We start from the raw sequence: 24690 nt of genomic DNA, 5'->3' as shown, positions 1-24690 counted from the left end.
GGTGACTGAGTGAAGGCAGGTATTTTTATACTAATTCCTGCATTCTGCTGCATTGCTTAGTTTTAGTAGCAGAAGCTATTCAATTAATAATGGGGTGTCCCATTCCAACCTGATACTAATCGCTGAAACCACCTTGATGTGCCTTTTGACCTGAGACACTATTTAGATAGTTAGTTAGTTAGTTGGTTAGTTAGTTAGTTATTAAATTAATAGCTCCAGAGTGGTTGCTCATGTAACAGGTATGTACTTATAGAATCCTATTCAACCTCATGGTATGAGCAGGGCAACATAGGATATTTTCCATGAACTTGCAACAAATCCAGAATATAATATCTTATTAAAAATCAGTGTTATTTTGGGTACTAGGGTGTCATTAAAATTACTTAATACTATTTTAGGGATTATATCCATCCCTATTGCTCTACATTTTCTAATACTTGCCAGACGTTTCATAATTGTGCCACTACTGAGAAGTGAACAAATGACTGAGGAGTAAATAAAATTCCAGACCATGTACATATCAAAAGTTAGATGACTATTACATGTATTCACATCATTTTTTATTAAATTCTTTAGGAATCAGCTTAGAAAAAAGGGTTCTAGCTTAATGGGTAAGGTATTTACCTCACAGATACAAGGTGCAAGGTTTGATTCACACATTGGGAAACATGTCTAGCCTTCAAAAGACCCCCCCCAGGTCATTAGCCTAGTAATCACCTGTGATGCTGCTATTATATATCATGATGTCATTCACTGCAACAACATTAATAATGTGTTGTGATCTTATATTTATATAAATATACCAAAAATATTTTTTTTCTATTAGACTAATGCCTTGCTAATTTTTCTTCAGATGCCAAACTGCTCTTAATTATTTAAACCTTCAAGCAGTTGCTTACCTTATTCAATCACCTTTTATTATAGCTTCTAGAGAATGTCTTGTAGAATTTAAAAATAGTTTTTTTTTCCTATAACCTTTTCAAGTTGTTTTACCACCAATATGGAAAATTAATTGTAGTTTTAATTAACTTACAAACAAACAGCTAAAGTTAACTTTGAACCTAACACCACTCTTAAGTATTCAACTGCGGTACCACCTTTATCATTCTTGTAAGAAAAGTGCAGTCCGGGTCTGAACTGTCTGCAAACAGCTAAAGTTAACTTTGAACCTAACACCACTCTTAAGTATTCAACTGCGGTACCACCTTTATCATTCTTGTAAGAAAAGTGCAGTCCGGATCTGAACTGTCTGCAAACAGCTAAAGTTAACTTTGAGTATGTGTCTACCTGTTTGAGCCAATATTCATTTTCTCCTGGAGAGCACTCTGCTTTTGCTTGTAAGCAGCCCCACACACACTCACACTCACACTCACACTCACACTCACACTCACACTCACACTCACACTCACACTCACACTCACACTCACACTCACACTCACACTCACACTCACACTCACACTCACACTCACTCACACTCACACTCACTCACACTCACACACACACTCACACTCACACTCACACACTCACACTCACACTCACACTCACACTCACACTCACACTCACACTCACACTCACACTCACACTCACACTCACACTCACACTCACACTCACACTCACACTCACACACACACACTCACACACACACACACACACTCACTCACTCACACACTCACACACTCACTCACACACTCACACTCACACTCACACTCACACTCACACTCACACTCACACACACACACACACACACACACACACACACACACACACACACACACACACACACACACACACACACACACACACACACACACACACACACACACACACACACACACACACACACACACACACACACACACACCTTTCACTTTCTCTCTTATTCCCTTCTGTTAGCAAATAGTATCCATAACTGATCAATACTGTGTGTTTGTTAATTTAAACTGAGACCACAGTAGCCTACTGATACAAGGTTATCCTGTTTTTCCACATGAGAAATGGTTAAGAAATTACTTACAGTTTCAGAGCAGTCCTTGGTCAATTGTGATTGTTTCTTAAACACAAACTTGTCTTTGCTTTGGCTCATTAGCAGCAGTACAAAGAACTGCCTGCTCACACCCTTGTTCTCCCCTCCCCCTTCCCTATTTATTACCTTAAGACAATCCCAAAGTTAATAAATATTACCTGTGGCAGGCACCATTTTTAAAACTACAATCCACTCTGCTACAGGCCCCATGAGGAGCTCAGTGTCTCTCCAGTAAGTATTTTACAACTGTAAATGCCTATTTATGTTGAATTGTGTTAGACATTTTACAACTGTACATGTTTATGTTGAATTGTGTTAGACACCTAATATGATTTATGCTTTACTATTGGAAGTTACTATGCCATGCTAGCATTTTGTCTGCACCAAGTTGTTTTTAGTATAATAGTATGGTCTATTTGTGTAGCTGCACCTTGTTCACTAATGTTATTCATGTAATTGTGTTGTGTGCAGACAGCTCATACTGGTGTCTAATTATTTCTATATAATTGTGCTGTTACTGGTGGATAGAATCACATTAGAGAACCACGACAGAGTGCTGCTCACTATATTTTTATCTGTGACTGCCTAACTGTCTGAGGTTTCTTCTAACAGATGTTCTTCCAATTGGCTCAGTATCTGCATATACTAGTAGTTGGTTCAAGACATTTTCCTGCATGCGGTAGCTATTTGCTCAGTTTGTTTTTTGTAATCTTTATAATATATATTTACCATGTCAAAAGTGCTTACTCCTCTCTGTAACTCTTCTTTTCTAGACCTAACACCACTTTTAAGTATTCAACTGCGGTACCACCTTTATGATTCTTGTAAGAAAAGCGCAGTCCAGGTCTGAACTGTCTGCAGACAGCTAAAGTTAACTTTGAGTATGTGTCTACCTGTTTGAGGCAATATTCATTTACCCCTGGAGAACACTCTGCTTTGGCTTGTAAGCAGCCCCCCCCCCACACACACACACACATCTTCCACTTTCTCTCTTATTCCCTTCTGTTAGCAAATAGTATCCATAACTGATCAATGCTGTGTGCTTGTTAATTTAAACTGAGACCACAGTAGCCTACTGATACAAGTTTATCCTGTTTTTCCACCTCATAAATGGTTAAGAAATGACTTACAGTTTCAGAGCAGTCCTTGGTCAATTGTGATTTTTTTCTTAAACACAAACTTGTCTTTGCTTTGGCTCATTAGCAGCAGTACAAAGAACTGCCTGCTCACACCCTTGTTCTCCCCTCCCCCTTCCCTGTTTATTCCCTTAAGACAATCCCAAAGTTAATAAATATTACCTGTGGCAGGCACCATTTTTAAAACTGCAACCACCCTTGTCACTATCATATTTTCATTTATCAGTTAACTCTGTTAACTGATTGTTTCCAGCCCCCTCATAAGAGCAACTAACAGCGTCTCTACCTGCTTCACTCCCCACTCTTCCCCCTATTCCCTCCTGCCCCCAGTGGTCCCACCTTTATTGTACTCACAAACCCCTCCCATCTTTCCAATAGCCAACCACAGCGCTAACCCAACACTATCTCCTCCATCTTCCCACTAATATCACACCTCCTCAACTAACATGTACAAGCATACCTTACCTATGCTCACTCCATGCACTCTCCTTGCATATCTTACATCCTACCAAAGCTCCATCATTCCCCCACTCAACCACTACCACTGTACTACTACTCACACCACTACTCATGTCTCACCCTCACTCAGCTCCCCTCCCATCAGCTCAAGAACCATCCCTATACACCCCCCACATATTCTACCAACTATATTACTCAAATATAAAGCATCCCTACAACTTAACATAGTAACCCTCCCACCATACCTATTACCCACAGAGCACAATCATAAAGTTTCCCTTATAAACAAACACATTCAAAAACTGAGAAAACTAATAACCTCATGCATATCAAAACTAGCCCTAAGTGGAGACATCGACCCCAACCCTGACCCTACCATCTCCAACCCCAATCCTCATAATCAGACTAGAAACCACAACTTCTCCCATATTACAGCCAATAGAAAGCCAAGTGACTTCCTTCTACTAAGCCTAAATAATAGAAGTATATCCAACAAAGTCCATGAACTCCATGCCACCATAGACTTGTACTCCTCAGATATAGTTATCCTGACAGAAACCTGGCTAAAACCTCACATTACCAGTGAGCAAATACTCCCTACAGGTTACGGCATACTAAGAGTAGACCGGCTAAACAAGAAAGGAGGCGGTGTAGCTATAATATTTAAACAGCATCTAAACATCCAGATCTTAAAGTAATCATCAGCTCCACAAATAGGCAATGAAGAAATAATATACACCAAACACAAAATAAACCAAAACAAAACCATCAACATAATTGGATGCTACTTCCCACCTGGCCAAAGCATCCCTCTACTAGAAAACCTCCTCAGCTGGTCTACCCACCATCTCCCCCAAGAAACTATCATTTTAGGTGATTTCAGTATTGACTGGCAATCCTGTTCTGGCAACCATCCAACCCATCATGTAAACCTTCATGGCTTCACCCAACTAGTCCAGTCGCCAACCAGGATAAATAAAAACTCCAGCAAGCAGACTACCCTGGATTGGATACTAGTCAGTAAGAGCCCCCAGTCATATATAACAGGCTACGTATCAGATAGCCTCAGTGATAACTCCCCAACATTCCTACTAAAAAAATACATATACCAAGCTAAGCCTGTCATCTACCTTCAAATACGTAAAAAACTAAACTTTAACCCACTCACATTCATCTCATCCCTCAAAGAATGTAACTGGCATCCTCTAAAGTACCTCAGTCTAGATGACACAGTTGAATTTTTTAATACAACCTTCCTGAGCATCCTTAATTACCATGCCCCCATAAGATTTTCCAGAGCCAAAGCACAACCCTCCCCATGGCTACAGAAAACCACTAAGTCAGAAATGAAAAACAGGGATAAAGCCTGGGAGCACTGGCAGAAAACCAAAACCCCTTCAACTAGACAGAAATTCCTAGAACTACACAATAGAGTCAAAAAGCTAATAAAACAGGACAAATTCCAATACTACCAGTCTGCCCTAGACTCCTCACAACACAGCCCCAAACAATTCTGGTCCTCCATAAATTCCATCCTCCACCCAGGTAAAGTCAGTACCCCTCCTCCTAACATCCCTAAATATTGCTACCTCATTCAACACACACACTTCACCCAAACCATACTATCACTAGCTAAACAACACAACCCCCCACCCCTCCAACCCACACCTTCAACTAGTAATCTCCCCACTGCCTTCTCTTTTTCTCCTGTACCTACCTCCAACATAAAAAAACTCTTAACTAAACTTAAACCCACCAAATTAGCAGCAGACAACCTCCCAAGTGAATACCTACAAATCGCAGCTGCTGCTCTGGCCTACCCAGTATCCATCTTGATTAACCAATCTCTGTCAGAAAGTTATGTTCCCACATTGTGGAAAGTATCACATATAATTCCCCTCCACAAAGGCAGACCCTCCACAGGACTAACCAATTACTGCCAATTAGCTATTCTCTCTCCACTCTCCAAAATACTATAGAGATGCATACACTCTCAGGTCTCAGACTACCTCCTTACTAACAACCTTCTTTCCAGTACTCAGCATGGTTTCCGACCAAACCATAGCACCACCACTGCCTTACTCTCCTTTACTAACACTATCCTTCAGCATACAAACAATGGCTATCTCTCCTCTGCTACTTTCCTAGACCTATTTAAAGCATTTGACATGGTCCCACACAAACACCTTATCTCTGTCTTCAATAACCCAGCCTTCTCTCAATCAGTCACCAACTGGTTTCAGAGTTACCTGTCTGACCGCCAACAATCCGTTGTATGGCAGAATGACATATCTCCCCAATTACCTGTCTCCATAGGGGTTCCCCAAGGATCCATCCTTGGACCCCTACTCTTCTCTGTTTACACCAATAATCTAGCCTCTGCCACCAAACATGGCACACTCATACAATACGCAGATGACTCAACCATCATCTGCTCAGCCCAGTCCCTACCCAAACTGCAAAAAGTCACACAAGAAGCCTTTTCCTCTGTTGAAACCTGGTTATCTGATGCCCAATTAATACTCAACCCAAACAAAACTAAACTACTCATCTTCCAACCCACCAAACATACTCAAAACAACTCTCACTTTAACATCACAGCAAAAGAGCAAAAGACAACACCACTATATACCCAACTGAACACACCAAATTGCTAGGAGTGGAAATAGACAATAAACTAAAATTTGACATTCACATATCCATGACCATAAAAAAAGTCCACAAAAAATTAGGAGCGTTATACAGAAATAAGCAATTTCTCACCAAAGCAGCAAAGATTTCAGTAGCAAATTCCCACCTTATCTCCACCCTACTTTATGCCTCTCCAATATATACCAACCTAAGGCAATGCGATCTAAACAAGCCAGAGACCTGCTACAACAAAATCGCCAAATTCACCACAGGGGCATCCTACCGTAGTCACCACTGTCTCTCACTTGCTGAACTGGGCTGGCTTGAACTCCCTCACCTCCTTCAGTGGTACCAACTCTCACTCACCCACAAACTAGTAAACCATCCACTAAATGTCCCATCTCTCCAGAATCTACTCCAACCCTATCGCACCACCAGACCACTAAGATCCAGCAACAAAAATCACTTGCAGATCACTAAAGCCAATAACTCTGCTGGTGAAGCACTATTCTCTTGCACCATAGCCAAATTATGGAACTCCCTTCCACCCACAATTACCTCCGTACCATCATGCACCCACTTCAAAACTTTACTAAAGGCACACCTAAAAACATGCTGGCTATGCCCTTGCAACTCCCACTCTAATATCACCCACCCCATCCAACCACTACCTTTCTTTCCACTCCGCTAACTACCTTGATTATAGCAAGCTCAGATGCTCATAAGTCTAGTACTTATTATACAGCAGGAACTTCTTATTGTAACATTTGTTAATGTCTGTTATGTACTTCACAGATAAAGATTCTAGTTGTCTACTGATGTACTATGTTCTTCATCTGTAAATATGTTGTAAGTAATTCCTATGTTAAATTGTTAATCGCTATGTAATCCAATGTAACTACTGTCTGTTTATTTTAACTGTGGAGCTTTTCTCCCTGGGCCTCCGCTGAAAATGGACCTAAGTCCAGTCGGACACTCCCGGTCAACAAATGTAAATTAATTAATGAATGAATGAATGAATTAATTAATTAATGCTTTCTGTTGACTCTATACTCCTTTTCAAAATACTTTCCAGAGTGGAGTGACCAACATTACTATCTTTACTGACAGATGCTAATGTCCAGTCCGTACTGTAGAAACTGATAAAATTCATCATAGTTTACTTTATAAAAATTGTATTTTTGAAATTGTTTAGAAATGATTGGATAACATTGGATAATTATCTTTGGGAATGGCCTTGCTCCTTCCCCACATAGGACCCTCCTATATCAAAACTCACCTTCTAACTCTGTGCTTCATCTCTGCACTCACATCATTTGCCCTCCTACTCCTCCTTAACCTCCAGATTTTGTTAATAGTTTATTTCCAACATTTTCTCATCCTCAATTGTAATTCACTGTTAATGACCCTTAGACCCTGTTGATAGATTTTTACTACTATTATTGTGGAATGTAAAATTTCAGTTGTAATTCACTGCTAATGACTCTTAGACTGTACAGTTGCTAGATTTTATTATTATTGTAGAATGCAGAATTTGTTTACTGTAGAATGCTGCATAAAGCTGTATGACTTCTTTGCTTTGTATATGTATATGCTAATATGTTTGTCATTGTTACTGGAGTTTTCTCCCCTAGTCTCCACTGAAAATGGGCTCTTTTTAGGGTCAGTGGATTTCCCCGGTCATCAAACTGAAATAAATAAATAAATAAAATAAACACGAAAGTACTGGAACAATGGTCTTGCTGAATTCTGGGTTGCTTGTAAGTTCCTGTGTTGCCCAGACCTTTCTAAGATAGAGGGAAGCTTCTTTGTTCATCAGTGAGAGTGGTGAGCTTTGGAACAGCCTATCTGTTGCTGGAGGAGTGCTTGTAGCTCAGAAACTGTAGTTTTATTGGCCATTTTGAGCTATTTCTATCCCTTTCATCTTTCTGTTTAAAAATCCGTGTTTGCGTGGTTTTGCACATTGCGCAGCACCGTTTAACTTGAGTTAAAGTATTCCCAACGCCAGAAAGTCTACTCTTCAAATTTTCCCTTAGAACTAGCCAGTCTTCTAGTTTTACCACTCAAAACTGCATCCTTATGCTCAGTATTTGCTCAAAACTTGTTGCAAGCACTAAACAATCTACAAACTACTGAAGCACTCAACTTTCCTCACTTGTCAGGAAAAGAAAAGTTTTTTAGTACTTAAATTAAAGTTCACCTATATAGGCATGTCTAAGGGTTAGCTCCTGGTGTTTTCTCCTGTCCACCTGATGAATCTGGGCATCTTGAGGCAATGTAACAATTGCCTCATGTACACTGACAACCATCTCCTCCTACCACCCAACACTACAACCTGTGAGAGATGCAATTATATAACCAAACTGGAAGCCAAGCTCTCTCCAGCCAAGAGTGAACTAGACAGTCAAGAGGAGAAGGTAAACACCTACACCACACCATACTCAACATATAGTCCATCAAATTGTACACCACCTAAACCCACACATAGTAAGACAAAATACACACCTACATTTGAGGAGGCTCTCAATAAAAATCTGTCCAAACAACAGAGACCTCCAAAGCAGAAATGCAAGCAACCATCACCCCCCACTACCCATATGACACATAGACCACAAAATCAGTGTGCCACTCAACTTCAGCCCTTAAGGCAAAACAACACACCCAACACACTTGTCATAAGTGACTCTATAGTCAGGCACACTGATGTCCCACTCACCAGGCTAAACAAGGAGAAAGTTACTGTCAGCTGCCTGTTGGGTGCCAGTATCCACCACATAATGCACGCACTCAGGTCGCTCCACAACAAGTACAAATATGACTCTGTCATTGTCCATGTTGGTGTGAATGACCTGAGATGTACCTCCCTGCACTACATGAAAAGAGACATGGAAGAGCTCTCGAATCATGTAGCCAAGGCAGGTATGACCCTAGCTCTGAGTAGCATCCTGCCATCACCCAGAATGATACCACAGTACAAGGACAAAATGATTGACTTCAACAATTGGCTAAGCTTCTGTTGTCATTCAAAGGGGATCCAGTATCTGTCTGCCTGGGATGACATGATAGTCAGACCACGATGCTTTACCAGACATGGCCTGCATCTGTCACCCCTGGGATTCCAGATACTGGCTAAGGCTCTTGCCACCTCTATAGTGCCTTTTTAGGCAAGATTCAAATGACAAACCCATCACTGTAGCAGGTACAAGCAAGCAAAAACTGAGGGTAATGCTACTCAATGCTAGAAGTCTAAACCTCAAAATCCACTCACTTGAAGCACTCCTCAATATGGAGAACATTGACATCTGTGCAGTAACAGAGACCTGGTTCAAGGCTCCAGAGAGCACCCCTGCATTACCAGACTATAATTCATACCACACTTTTCAACCATCTAATCTGGACCAAAACAGTGAAGGAGGAGGAGTGTCCATATTCATTAAGGATATCCAGACTTCCAGGCTAGTTGCCCAACATAATGTATCCAAAATTATCCAAGTGCAAGTAACACTGGGCAAGACTGCAATCCAGGTTGTAGCTTGCAACAGATTCCCTGCCATGGCCCAGGGTGCCCACTCCATGTTCCTCGATATACTGTATAATATTAAGGTACAGCCCAATACCCTAATAATGGGATATTTCAACTACCCCACCATCAACTGGGAAAACTACTCAAGTACTAACTCATTAGCTCAACACTTTCTGGAATTCATAAATTCTAATACCTTGGATCAGCTTGTCCATACCCCCCCCAGAGGCAACAATGTCCTAGACCTGGTCATTACCAACATGGGTAACTGATGTTCCACTCCAGAGGTCAACTCCTCACTGGTCAGATCCGACCATAAGCTAATCACCCCAGACATCAATATTCTGCCTCCACCCCCCACCCCCCATTAAGGAAACCACCGTAAAAAAACTTCTCCAAATCCAACTTCACGCTTCTTAAGACAGAAGTGGCAAACTTCACTACACCCATGCAGACGGATAATAGTGGTACGCCTACTGAATCCTATACAAATGCACTGTATAAACACATACAAGAGTGCATGGATTGTGCCATCCCCAAAAGAACCAAGACACTATTCTCCAAAAAAGGAAGTCAATCTGGTGGTCCCCTGCCATAAACAAACTCTACCAAATAGAAGAAGCTGTTGCAAAAAAGAGTAAAATTCCCTGATTGCAGGAACTCCTTGGTCACCCTCAGTAAGAAGCTCAGATCCCTCATAAAATCTTCCAAAGCTAGCTACGAAAATAAAATTGCTACTTATTCTAAAGACAACCAGAAAGCATTCTACAGCTATGTCAAGAATCTCAATGGCAACACTCAGATCTGCTCCGAGCTACAGAACAATGGCACTAGATATACAGAACCAACTGATATTGGCAATATCCTGTCGGATAGGTTCAGTGCAGACTTTACTCCCCTCACCCCTCAAAGGGCCCATCCCTATACCAGAAGAATGCATAGCCCCTGTAATCACAAATGCACAAGTTAAGACTGCACTCTCCAAAGCCAAAAACACAGCATCCATGGGACCAGACAACATCCCAGGCTGCTTTCTGCATGAACTACAGAATGAACTGGCACCCCCAAATAAGTACCATGTTCAATCATAGCCTCACTTCAGGCTTTGTGCCTACTGAATGTTGTATAGTGATGGTTATCTCACTCTACAAAGGGGGCGCCACCACGGATCCTGGGAACTACTGCCACATTAGCCTGATGAGCCTGGTCTGCAAGGCCATGGAATGTATCATCATGGAACTTATAAACAAAGACATAGGTAACCTGCAAATGCTGGACCCCACTCAGTTCAGATTTGTAAAAGAAGATCATGTCTCCAAAACCTGATTGACTTCTTTGAAGTAGTCACCAGAGCCATGGGTGAGGGTAAGGTGGTGCACACAGCCTATTTTGACCTCACCAAGGCTTTTGACACCATCCCCCCACTCTGGAATTATAGATAAACTCACTAGACTGGACATAAATCCCTATGTCACAAGATGGGTGGCAAACTGGCTCACTGATAGAACCCACACAGTGAAAGTAGCCGGCTCCAAATCTGACTTCAAACCAGTTGCAAGCAGAGTACCACAGGGTTCAGTCCTGGGTCTTCTCCTGTTTGGCATCTATTTCTCAGACATCCAGGCTAATACAGAAGGTCTTTGGCAAACAAAGTTTTCAGATGACTGCAAATTGGGAGCCATAATAGAATCACCTAATGATGTGGACATTCTACAAAGGAGCCTCACTGAGATTGATGCATGGTGTCAAAGTCATGGCCTCAAGCTCAATGCCAAAAAATGTATTGTCATCCCCTTTGGAAATTATTTATTTATTTATTTTACATTTGTTAACCAGGCTAGTCTGGCTGGATACATGTCCATTTTCAGCAGAGGCCCAAGGAGAAAAGCTCCACTATAATACTATACTTTTACAGTTTAAAAAGATACAATTAGTAAAAATAGTAAAAATAACAATAACAATCAATCAAACAGTAAACACAAGCAAAGTACTGACAAAAGAAAAGTAAAGTCAAATAGAATGTACAGTATTGCCGGGCTTGTGTGGCTTGATACATGTATATTTTCTACAGAGGGTTGAGGAGGAAAGCTCAATTATCATACTAGAGACTATACAATTTAACAGAAACACTAGAACAGAAGAGAATCAAACTTTGGGTCAAAGCAAGATACAATTAAGTATACCGAGTTAGTTGAGAGAGCAGGTAGTGTATAAGTTATCAGTCAGGATTTGTGCAAGGGCATAGCCAGTGATTTTGTAAATGATTTCTAATCTGTTTTTTGAAAAGGTAACACGAGGCTAGGGAGGTCAGTCCAGTGGGAAGTTTGTTCCAATGTGATCCGATAGTGTTTGCAAATAAGGAGTCTCCTGCTTTATTATGAGATTTTATAGTAGCTACTAGGAGCTTGTTGGCTGAACGAGTGAAGTGAGATTTGTATAAGGTGTGATAAGATTGTTCAGTATGGGTGTGTTGGAGGGTAATGTAGAATTTTAAAAGTGAGGACTAATTGCTGCAGGAGTATAAGATTTGGAAGTTCCAGCCAGTTGAGTTTCTTTAAGTTAAGACAGTGATGAGTACGGAATGGAGAGCCAGTTGCAAATCTGGCAATGCTACGGTAGGCTAAATTAAGTTTCTGAAGGTTAGCTTTAGAAATGTTAATAAAGGAGGAAGAGGCATACAGTAGTGTGGAGATGAGGTGAGTTTGGGCAAGTGATACTGGATGTGGCGGTAAGAAAGGGCTTAAGTCTGTAAAGGGCTCCTATCTTTTATTTACTGTCTTGATAGTTAAATCAATATGATAGTCAAAGTTAAGCTGATTGTCTATGGTGACACCTAGCAGTTTTGTGGAATAGTCAGGTTTGATGATTGTGCCATTGCAGGACACAATGGAAAAAGTGATTGGAATGGATTTACGGGTTGGGGTGAAGAGTAGAAGTTTGTTTTTTTTGGGATTTAGGAGGAGACAGATATGTTGAAACCATTTTTCTGCTGCTGTGAAAACCAATTGGGTAGAGGAGTGGAGTTCTGCAGGGGATGGAGCAGAGCAGATGAGAGTAGAATCATCAGCATATTGTATACAGGTGGATTTAGGGAGGGAAGTGGGTAGGTTATTTATAAATATAGAGAAAAGTAGGGGACCTAAGATGGGGGGGACCAATAGCCATTACCTACATATGAACCTATGAACCTATAACACATTCAAGGTTAGTTCTACATTAAAGTTTGAACTCTCATAAGAAGTTACAAAAACACTGTACCCACTAATTACCACATAGCCGGTAGCCTACTTAACACCAAAAGTGTGATAAGAGACCTTGGGACACAGGTGGACACTAGTCTCTCCTTTGACAATCACAATGCCACAGTAGTTAGGAAATCCTTCTACAGGACACACTCATCACTAAATGGTTTTCCTCCAGAAAAAAAAGAGCTCATTGTTCCTCTCTACTCATCCCTCATCAGACCCATCATAGAGCACAATGCCCCATTTGGCATGTACCTTGCAAGACATCTGCAACAACTACAAAGGTCACAGAAATACCTCACTAAGAGGATTACAGGTCACAAACAGATGCCATACGCAGACCACCTCAAAAAACTCCAGCTCTACTCCATCGCCTATCACCTACTCAAAGGCGACCTCTGCCTGACATACAAGACCATGTCAAACCCAGTTCTGTTAGACATGCTACACTTAAAGAAACCCCAATCTCTCTGTGTCACATGTTCCAGGGACTTAAAGCTTGCCACCACAATAAACAGAACATGCTGGAGTGATAGATTCATATCCCAGAGACTTCCCGTACTCTGGATCAGACTACCCATTCATGTCAAGCAAAGCCCCTCATTAGCCCTCTTTAAGAGAAATCTAGACAATTGGATGGGACATAGGAAATTCACCCCTGGGATCACCTATGTGGCTCTGCTTGACAGTGGCACAGGAAACTAACCTTCTTGGGTGGCGAAAGCCAGGGAACTTTTTGGCTAGGCTTCTAGGGCCAATAGCCATTACCTACATATGAACCTATGAACCTATAACACATTCAAGGTTAGTTCTACATTAAAGTTTGAACTCTCATAAGAAGTTACTAACTTAATATCCTCCATCCATGTGGAAATAAATTCAGATGTAGTTTTAAATGCTGTTCCTTTACTGCAAACACATAGCTTATCAGTCTTCTTTATATCAATGATGGATTTCAATTCCTGCAAATTAATGCAGTTGGTACAAAATCTGCTATGGAAAGAACTACCACCTTTGAAGCAATCAGTAAGGTACATATTCATCCAACACATACACGGTCAAAGAATCCATGTTAAGTGTTTACAGAACAGGGACTACAGTAAGCAGTCTGGTAATTTGATGACCATGACAAGACTGTTCATATACAATCCTACATGTTAACAATTAATGGATATTACACATAGTACTCTCTGAAAACCTGAAGGAGGTAGTAATCAGAAAGCAGTTAAAAGAGGGATGTACAGCTCCCAAACTAAGTTCCAAGGTTTAGTAAATAAGTTAATAAGAATGAAGAAAAAATGATTAGGAAAGTGTTAAAATTAAATAATACAATCAAAATGTCAGTTTAGTAACTAAAACAAAATACCTTATATAAATGCAGTGATCATTAAGTAATCACCCAGGCATGCAGACACACAGGATCATGGTTTGCAGGGTCTGCTCATGGAGCAACATTTCTAAACATAATTTATGTATCTGATTGGCCAAGAAAGCTGCCAGTTAATCCAGCCATCAGAATCACCAGGAAATCACATGAATAAAATAAAAATGATAAAATATATATTCCCCTCAACTTTAAAAAGACAGGGAAATGCACAGAAAAAATAAAGAAAAACATTTATGGTGCAGTAAACTCAAGCAGTCCCTGATAGTTCGAGTAAGGAATACAAGAATCCAGGATGGGAAAAGGCTAGACAGCATACCTGGATACCAAGCTGGGACAGAGGGCAAAAAAGTGGTTTACTATCAAAATTCTGATAAGCTCTTGTTCGAGTAATGACTTACTCGAACCAAATGGACATGAGTCACAACATCGTTTCATCACACCAACGGATGCAGTAATGTCGATAAGTCCGATTGAACATTATTGACATTACCCAACAAACCTTGACATCTAGAGATGCCCTACAAATGCCCCTCATAACCCCTGCTAAATGTATATTCCAACTCCGAGATCGCACTACAGTGAGGAAAAGGGTAAGTTTCCCGATCCCCACTGTAGTGCGATTTCCAATCCAGTTGTAAACATCGATGCTCAAAATCATGAAGACAACATGTCGGAGGCAATAAAAATTCAACTCAGGATTTTAAACTTTTGCACCTGTACCCTTGTCCATCTGAACAATGGTAAACTAACTTTCCAACATTTGATAGTAAACCCAACAAACCCAGGCATCCCTCCACTGGGCACCAATGTTATGGGACAGTTGGTCCCACAGTGGACAAATAGGCAAGATCTGCCAATCACAGTTTTTGATAAGTCACAAACTATTTGTGCATTCATTTTATAATACATGCCATTAACTTCAATACTTTTTGATATTTGTACATGATTAATCTATACATTGACAAATGCTTGATGCAGGTTTATCATCTTTATTTACAGTATGACTGTTCTTTCATGGATTGTGTTATAAAAGCAGAATGCTTGTCACTCTTTTTTTCACTACAGTCTGAAGAACTTGCATAGCAAGCAGTGAAACTAGATTGTGGACTTAATAAAATATATATATATTTAGTAGTGAACCCATATATATGTATATATATATATATATATATATATATATATATATATATATATATATATATATATATATATACATATAGGTTCACTACTAAATCTTGAATTATGGAATCTCGAGACTCTGAATCCCGAAGACCAGAATCTCGAGATTCCGTAATATAAAAATTAAAAAGAAAATATAAAGAAAAAAAACATTTAGAAAGGTATATGCAGGGGGGCACGCCCCCCTGCAACCCCTGCACTTAAATATACAAACTCCAAGATTGCATTACAGTGAAGTGAATGGCAAAATTTCCATTCACTCCACTGTGGTGTGATCTCGGAGTTGGTATATTTAAGTTGCAGTGGGTGTGGGGGGCGCAGAACGACTTGCCCCCTTGCATATGCTTTAAAAAATGTTTTTTTTAATTTCAATATTACGGAATCTCGAGATACTGGTCTTCGGGTTTCAGTCTCGAGATTCCGTAATTCGAGATTTAGCAGTGAACCCGTGTTTGTGTATATATATGTATATATATATATATATATATATATATATATATATATATATATATATATATATGTATATATATATATATGTGTGTGTGTGTGTGTATAGATAGCACCTTATCTCTTGCATTTTCAACCTACATTATTTACCACTTTTTGATCCAAATATAATTAGGTTTGCTTTTGTCTTGTTTTGTTCCTACTAGCACTCTTCCAGTTTTGCTGTGGTTTATTGGCTGTGTGGATTATATATGTATGCATGGTGTGTATATATGTATTTTATCTCTCTCCCTATCTTTCTGTATCTGTGTGTGCATGTGTGCGTGTGCGCGCGCGTGTGTGTGTGTGTGCATGTATATGTATGTATATATATATATATATATATATATATATATATATATATATATATATATATATATATATATATATATATATATATATATGTGTGTGTGTGGGTCCACTCTGGAAGACCGAAATACTACAACACCGACTTTCACAATCCCAAGATGGCCAACAACATCAAAAAACTGACGTCCCGGAACACTGACTGCGAACTCAAGGTAAGCAACCACTTGTCCAAAAAAATATAAAATTAAACCCAAAGCAAATTAAACCCATCGATGTGAGGGGCTTCACCCCCCACACCACTCTAACTAAATATACCAACTTCGAGGTTACACTACTGCGTGGGTAAAAGGCAAAGTTCAATGTGATGGCCAAGTGATTACTTACCTGAAGTTCACAGTAAGTGTTTCGGGACGTCAATTTTCTGATGTCGGCCTTTTCATCTCGGGATTGTGAAAGTTGGTGTTGTGGTGTTTCAGCCTTCCAAAGTAAACTCATATATATATATATATATATATATATATATATATATATATATATATATATATATATATATATATATATATGTATATATATATAGATATATGTATGTCTTGGTTTTTGTTTTCTAATGTTCTTCCAATTGGCTCAGTATCTGCATATACTAAGTAGTGGTTCAGGACATTGTCCTGCATGTGGTAGCTATTTGCTCAGTGTGTTTTTTATAATCTTTATAATATATATTTACCATCTCAAAAGTGCTTACTCCTCTCTGTACTCTTCTTTTCTAGACCTAACACCACTCTTAAGTATTCAACTGCGGTACCACCTTTAACATTCTTATAAGAGAAGCGCAGTCCGGGTCTGGACTGTCTGCAAACAGCTACAGTTAACTTTGAGTATGTGTCTACCTGTTTGAGCCAATCTTCATTTTCCCCTGGAGAGCACTGTGCTTTGGCTGTAAGCAGCCTCCCCCCCACCACCACACACATCTTCCACTTTCTCTTATTCCCTTCTGTTAGCAAATAGTATCCATAACTGATCAATACTGTGTGTTTGTTAATTTAAACTATGACCACAGTAGCCTACTGATACAAGGTTATCCTGTTTTTCCACCTGAGAAATTAAGAAAAAACTTACAGTTTCAGAGCAGTCCTTGGTCAATTGTGATTGTTTCTTAACACATACTTGTCTTGCTTTGTGATTGTTTCCAGCCCCTCATACAAGACCCTAACAGGGTCTCTACCCGCTTCGCTCCCCACCCTGCCCCCTATTCCCTCCCGCCCCCAGTGGTCCCACCTTTATTGCACTCAAACCACTCCCATCTTTCCAATAGCCAACCACAGCGCTAACCCAACACTACCTCCTCCATATTCCCTCTACTTTCACACCTCCTCAACTGACATGTACAAGCATACCTTTCCTTTGCTCACTGCATGCACTCTCCTTGCATATCTTACATCCTACCAAAGCTCCATCATTCCCCCACTTAACCACTACCACTGTACTACTACTCACACCACCACCCATGTCTCACCCATGCTCAGCTCCCCTCCCACCAGTTCAAGAACCATCCCTATGCACTCCCCACATATTCTACCAACTATATTACTCAAACGTAAAGCATCCCTACAACTTAACATAGTAACCCTCCCACCATACCTATTACCCACAAAGCACAATCATAAAGTTTCCCTTATAAACAAACACATTCAAAAACTGAGAAAACTAATAATCTCATGCATATCAAAACTAGCCCTAAGTGGAGACATCCACCCCAACCCTGGCCCTACCATCTCCAACCCCAATCCTCATAATAAGACTAGAAACCACAACTTCTCCCATATTACAGCCAATAGAAAGCCAAGTGACTTCCTTCTACTAAGCCTAAATATTAGAAGTATATCCAACAAAGTCCATGAACTCCATGCCACCATTGACTTATACTCCCCAGATATTGTCATCCTGACAGAAACCTGGCTAAAACCTCACATTACCAATGAGCAAATACTCCCTACAGGTTACGGCATACTAAGAGTAGACCGGCTAAACAAAAAGGAGGTGGTGTAGCTATAATATTTAAACAGCATCTAAACATCCAGATCTTAAAATCATCAGCTCCACAAATAGGCAATGAAGAAATAATATATACCAACCTCAAAATTAACCAAAACAAAACCATCAACATAATTGGATGCTACTTCCCACCTGGCCAAAACATCCCTCCACTAGAAAACCTCCTCAGCTGGTCTACCCACCATCTCCCCAAGAAACTATCATCTTAGGTGATTTCAATATTGACTGGCAATCCTGTTCTGGCAACAATCCAACCCATCATGTACACCTTCATGGCTTCACCCAACTAGTCCAGTCACCAACAAGGATAAATAAAACTCCAGCAAGCACACTACCCTGGATTGGATACTAGTCAGTAAGAACCCCAGTCATATATAACAGGCTGCTTATCAGATAGCCTCAGTGATCACTCCCCAACATTCCTACTCAAAAATACCTGTACCAAGCTAAACCTGTCATCTATCATCAAATACATAAAAATAAACTTTAACCCACTCACATTCATCTCATCCCTCAAAGAATGTAACTGGCATGCTCTAAAGTACCTCAGTCTAGATGACGAGTTGAATTTTTAATACTACCTTCCTGAACATCCTTAATTACCATGCCCCCATAAGATTTTCCTGAACCAAAGCACAACCCCCCATGGCTACAGAAAACCACTAAGTCAGAAATGAAAAACAGGGATAAAGCCTGGGAGCACTGGTGCAAAACCAAAACCCCTGCAGCTAGACAGAAATTCCTAGAACTACATAATAGAGTCAAAAGCTAATAAAACGGGACAAATTCCAATACTACCAGTCTGCCCTAGACTCCTCACAACACAGCCCCAAACAATTCTGGTCCTCCATAAACTCCATCCTCCACCCAGGTAAAGTCAGTACCCTCCTCCTAACATCCCTCACTCCTCAGAAAATATTGCTACCTCATTCAACACACACTTCACCCAAACCATACTATCACTAGCTAAACAACACAACCCCCTCCTCCAACCCACACCTTCAACTAGTAATCTCCCCACTGCCTTCTCTTTTTCTCCTGTACCTACCTCCAACATAAAAAAACTCTTAACTAAACTTAAACCCACCAAATTAGCAGCAGACAACCTCCCAAGTGAATACCTACAAATCGCAGCTGATGCTCTGGCCTACCCAGTATCCATCTTGATTAACCGATCTCTGTCAGAAAGTTACATTCCCACATTGTGGAAAGTCTCACATATAATTCCCCTCCACAAAGGCGGACCATATGCAGAACTAACCAATTACTGCCCCATAGCTATTCTCTCTCCACTCTCCAAAATACTAGAGAGATGCATACACTCTCAGGTCTCACACTACCTCCTTACTAACAACCTCCTTTCCAGTACTCAGCATGGTTTCCGACCAAACCATAGCACCACCACTGCCTTACTCTCCTTTACTAACACTATCCTTTAGCATAAAAACAATGGCTATCTCTCCTCTGCTACTTTCCTAGACCTATCTAAAGCATTTGACATGGTCCCACACAAACAACTTATCTCTGTCCTCAATAACCTATCCTTCTCACAATCAGTCACCAACTGGTTTCAGAGTTACCTGTCTGACCGCCAACAATCCATTGTATGGCAGAATGACATATCTCCCCAACTACCTGTCTCCATAGGGGTTCCCCAAGGATCCATCCTTGGACCCCTACTTTTCTCTGTTTACACCAATAATCTAGCCTCTGCCACCAAACATGGCACACTCATCCAATACGCAGATGACTCAACCATCATCTGCTCAGCCCAGTCCCTACCCAAACTGCAAAAAGACACACAGGAAGCCTTTTCCTCTGTTGAAACATGGTTATCTGATCCCCAATTAATACTCAACCCAAACAAAACTAAACTACTCATCTTCCAACCCACCAAACATACTCAAAACAACTCTCAATTTAACATCACAGCAAAAGACAACACCACTATATACCCAACTGAACACACCAAATTGCTAGGAGTGGAAATAGACAATAAACTAAAATTTGACATTCACATATCCATGACCATAAAAAGTCCACAAAAAACTAGGAGCATTATACAGAAATAAACAATTTCTCACCAAAGCAGCAAAGATTTCAGTAGCAAATTCCCACCTTATCTCCACCCTACTTTATGCCTCTCCAGTATATACCAACCTTAGGCAATGTGATCTAAACAAGCTAGAGACCTGCTACAACAAAATCGCCAAATTCGCCACAGGGCATCCTACCGTAGTCACCACTGTCTCTCACTTGCTGAACTGGGCTGGCTTGAACTCCCTCACCTCCTTCAGTGGTATCAACTCTCACTCGCCCACAAACTAGTAAACCATCCACTAAATGTCCCATCCCTCCAGAATCTACTCCAACCCTATCGCACCACCAGACCACTAAGATCCAGCAAAAAAATATCACTTGCAGATCACTAAAGCCAATAACTCTGCTGGTGAAGCACTATTCTCTTGCGCCATAGCCAAATTATGGAACTCACTCCCACCCACAATTACCTCTGTACCATCATGCACCAACTTCAAAACTTTATTAAAAGCGCACCTAAAAACATGCTGGCTATGCCCTTGCAACTCTCACTCTAATATCATCCACCCCATCCAACTACTACCTTTCTTTCACCTCCACTAACTACCTTGATGATAGCAAGCTCAGATGCTCATAAGCCAAGTACTTATTATACAGCAGGAACTTCTCATTGTTACATTTGCTAATGCCTGTTATGTACTTCACAGATAAAGATTCTAGTTGTCTACTGATGTACAATGTTCTTCATCTGTAAATATGTTGTAAGTAATTTCTATGTTAAATTGTTAATCGCTATGTAATCCAATGTAACTACTGTCTGTTTATTTTACTGTGGAGCTTTTCTCCCCGGGCCTCCGCTGAAAATGGACCCACGTCCAGTCGGACACTCCTGGTCAACAAATTTAAATAAATATATATATAATATATATATATATATATATATATATATATATATATATATATATATATATATATATATGTATGTGTGTGTGTGTGTGTGTGTGTGTGTGTGTGTAGAGAGAGAGAGACATATGCTAGGGAGCAGCTTACTTCTTTCTTTTGCAACCTACATTATTTATCAGTTGTTATATTCAAAAATACTTAGTTGCAGTACCTGGCCTCACAGTTACCTAAAAACTAATGAAACCAGAAGATGCAGTTGTGTTATTCACCCATCTAGACACCTGTCAAACTCCTCTGAGTCATGAATCCTAAAGTCTTCATCAGGACAAGTAACGAAGGGCTTAAAAAACATGCAGTATTTAGTGTGTCACCTAGTGGCCAATAGAAAGAGAAACAGCTCAGTGGCCCTTGCTTTGTACTGACATGAGTACAGTAATTTTAATCTAAGTAATACTTTATAACTTTGTAAACATTAACCCTTCATGTGATTGCAAGTCTTCTGTTCCTAAGAAATTCTTAGGGACAGAAGGCTTGCAATCACTGGTTAATTGATTGATTGTTTTATGTTTTGTCAATTTTATAATGATTTGTTGAAGCTGTTTTATAAAGTGTATAAAAGCTTGGTTTTTGCATTAAATTTTTTTTCTGAGGAAGTCATAAAGACGAAAGTGGCAAATAAAATTTGGTTACGCTAAAGAACTTTGGTGATTTTGTGTGAAGCCAGCACTAGAGTGTTTTTTTTTGAGTATTTGGTGGTTTTACACTATTATCAGATTATACTTCATCTTTGGTTTTAATACTAAACAGAATCTTCTGTTTGTTTTCTAGGTTTTCATGGAAGCAATCAGTGCCCCATCACCTGCACTCAGGTATTATACAAACCAGTTCTTCATGCCTCTGACCCAGCTGAAACTGTCCCATATGAGTGGGTGCCAGTACATCAAAGCCATGAATAAGTTTGTATTCTCTTCAAGCAAGATGGGAGAAAAGTCTCAGCAGAATGTGTATAAGGAAAAATAAAATGTTAGAAATGTCAGTTGTATTAAAGGAATTGTTTCACATATAAAACAGCACATTTTGGTAGGAGAATGATGTCTACAGAACATTCTTTACAACTTTTGGAAAAACATTTAGAAAGTAATGAACTAATTATTCTTATGATAGTGATGGTCATTAATATTTCTTAAAAGATTATGAGTCTTTATCTTCCTGGAATTAAGTGCTGTAAAGTTCTAAGTCGTTTTTATTTATTGAGCTAGATTGAGTTGTGTTTTTCCTCCTTGCCCACAGTCCCATCATTTGACTTGCCTGACCCTTGCTGAAATACTCACACCTGTGTTGTGCTGTCATACAATGCCCTGAAGAGCCCTTTAGCTGTTGTGAGGTCTATGATGACTGGGTCAGCAGCCAACTATTAATAATTTTATGTCATTTGCTTCCAAGAAGACTCACTTTTACAAGCAAGCAAATGTAGCTAATTCATATACAGCTATGAAAATGTCTCACACAGAGACATTTGCACTTGCACATGAAACACACACACACGCACACACGCACACACACACACACACACACACACACACACACACACACGCACACACACGCACACACACACACACACACACACACACACACACACACACACACACACACACACACACACACACACACACACATATGCAGACATTCTAAAATCACAGAACAAATCAGAAATTTGTTGCTTAAGTCAATTAGTATAGCTAGTTTTTCAACATAAAGGTGAAAAACAGTAATCTTTTCTGGTGGACAACCATAACCGGTTGATAAAAGACATCAGTTATTAACATCTTACAGCATGATACATAGAAAGATTTTAATAGGACAAATGCTTGGGAGTGTCTAGCTTCTTTTCATTTGTTTCATGGAGCTTATATCTGTCTCTCAAATACTACTGCAGATAAAACAGAATATGATCCCAGTGCAACAAAGGAAACATTCATTGTATTGAGCTCAGGTGCATATTTGGCTGCGAGTGGGTATTTAAACTATTCAAACAAAGCCGTATCACCAGTCAAAATGTGACACAATGGAAATCGGTTAAATTCATCTCTGATGCATACAACAAGTTTCAAAAAAAAAGATAAAATATGCGTGAAAAAGAGGGACAACTAGAAAACCTCAAAAAAAAAAAAAAAACAGGAAAATGGCAATGTAGGACAGGAAACAGCACAGTGCTAGTTGTGCAATACCAGATAATCAGGTAATTATTGTTAGTTTAGTATTTAGTTTCTGTTAATAAAATATACCCATGGCAGACAGTCGCTGCAGATTTACATACATCTTCCAAGAGTTTTACAACAATCACAAGTAATTAATACGTTTAGGAACAAGAAATAAAGCATAATGAGGGTTAGTGGGTTACATGGGATTTACAGCATGGCAGAGGACAACATACGAGGTGCCATAGCAGTAGCTAGCTGTTGGGGAGCCCGGTGCAACCATCCAATCTAGCTCTCACCCTGAGCAACAAAAAAAGTTTGTCTAATCTTGAGTTGAGGAGCCAAAAAAAATGTCTGATTTCCAAGGCAAATTACCCTCCCAAACCTCCTTACTCATGTGTGCTAACCCCTAATCCTATACCTTTGCCTGCCCCAATCCCCAAAACCCAACCCTGCATATTACATTATTAATCGTTCTTTCCTTAGCAATACCATTTCATAAGGCAAAAGGACACAGACCACACACACAGCCCAAACAGGCACAACATGAAATCTGCACCTATTACCTAACCCTCTACGTACTAACCAGCATAACACTATCTTGTACATTTTCATAGCCATCACCTTTTCACAAACTTTGAATTCAGCAAAACTGCATTCACACAAAAAGGTATGCATACATTTGTGTATTCACTCTTTTTTACATTCTCACAACTTTTCAACCAAAGGTGTTTTCAGCCAATAATATTGCACTCTCTCTCTCTCTCTTACAAATACGCACACACACATACACAGACACACACACACACACACACACACACACACACACACACACACACACATATATATATATATATATATATATATATGTGTGTGTGTGTGTGTGTGTGTGTGTGTGTGTGTGTGTGTGCATACATGTTATATATATATATATATATATATATATATATATATATATATATATATATTTACATATATCTATATATATAGGTCCCCTGCACATGGTCGACATTTCAGAATGTCGAAGACCATATGGCTGAGACCATATGATTGACATTCGAAATGTCAACCATGCAGAACTGGCATCTCCATACAGTGTGGAATGGAAAGGTTTCCATC

At 39.8% G+C, this 24690-nt stretch overlaps 1 protein-coding gene across 1 annotated transcript in view; it reads left to right on the top strand.

The window, feature by feature from the left end:
- The window catches only part of HSD17B1 (hydroxysteroid 17-beta dehydrogenase 1), a 256307-nt gene extending 233845 nt beyond the window's left edge, over positions 1 to 22462 (top strand). Inside the window, exon 6 of the mRNA XM_044055449.1 lies at positions 22202 to 22462. Within this exon, the coding sequence (XP_043911384.1) occupies positions 22202 to 22393 (192 nt within the window). The 3' untranslated portion in view covers positions 22394 to 22462. The remainder of the gene's footprint in view (positions 1 to 22201) is intronic.
- Positions 22463 to 24690: the final 2228 nt, after the last annotated feature.

This window comes from Protopterus annectens, chromosome 13.part0 (genome assembly GCF_019279795.1).
Source record: "Protopterus annectens isolate FY-2018-M chromosome 13.part0, PAN1.0, whole genome shotgun sequence".
Taxonomy (NCBI): Eukaryota; Metazoa; Chordata; order Ceratodontiformes; family Protopteridae; genus Protopterus; species Protopterus annectens.
Note: the sequence above shows the minus strand (reverse complement) of the source record. Positions and strands in the feature narration are given on the sequence as shown.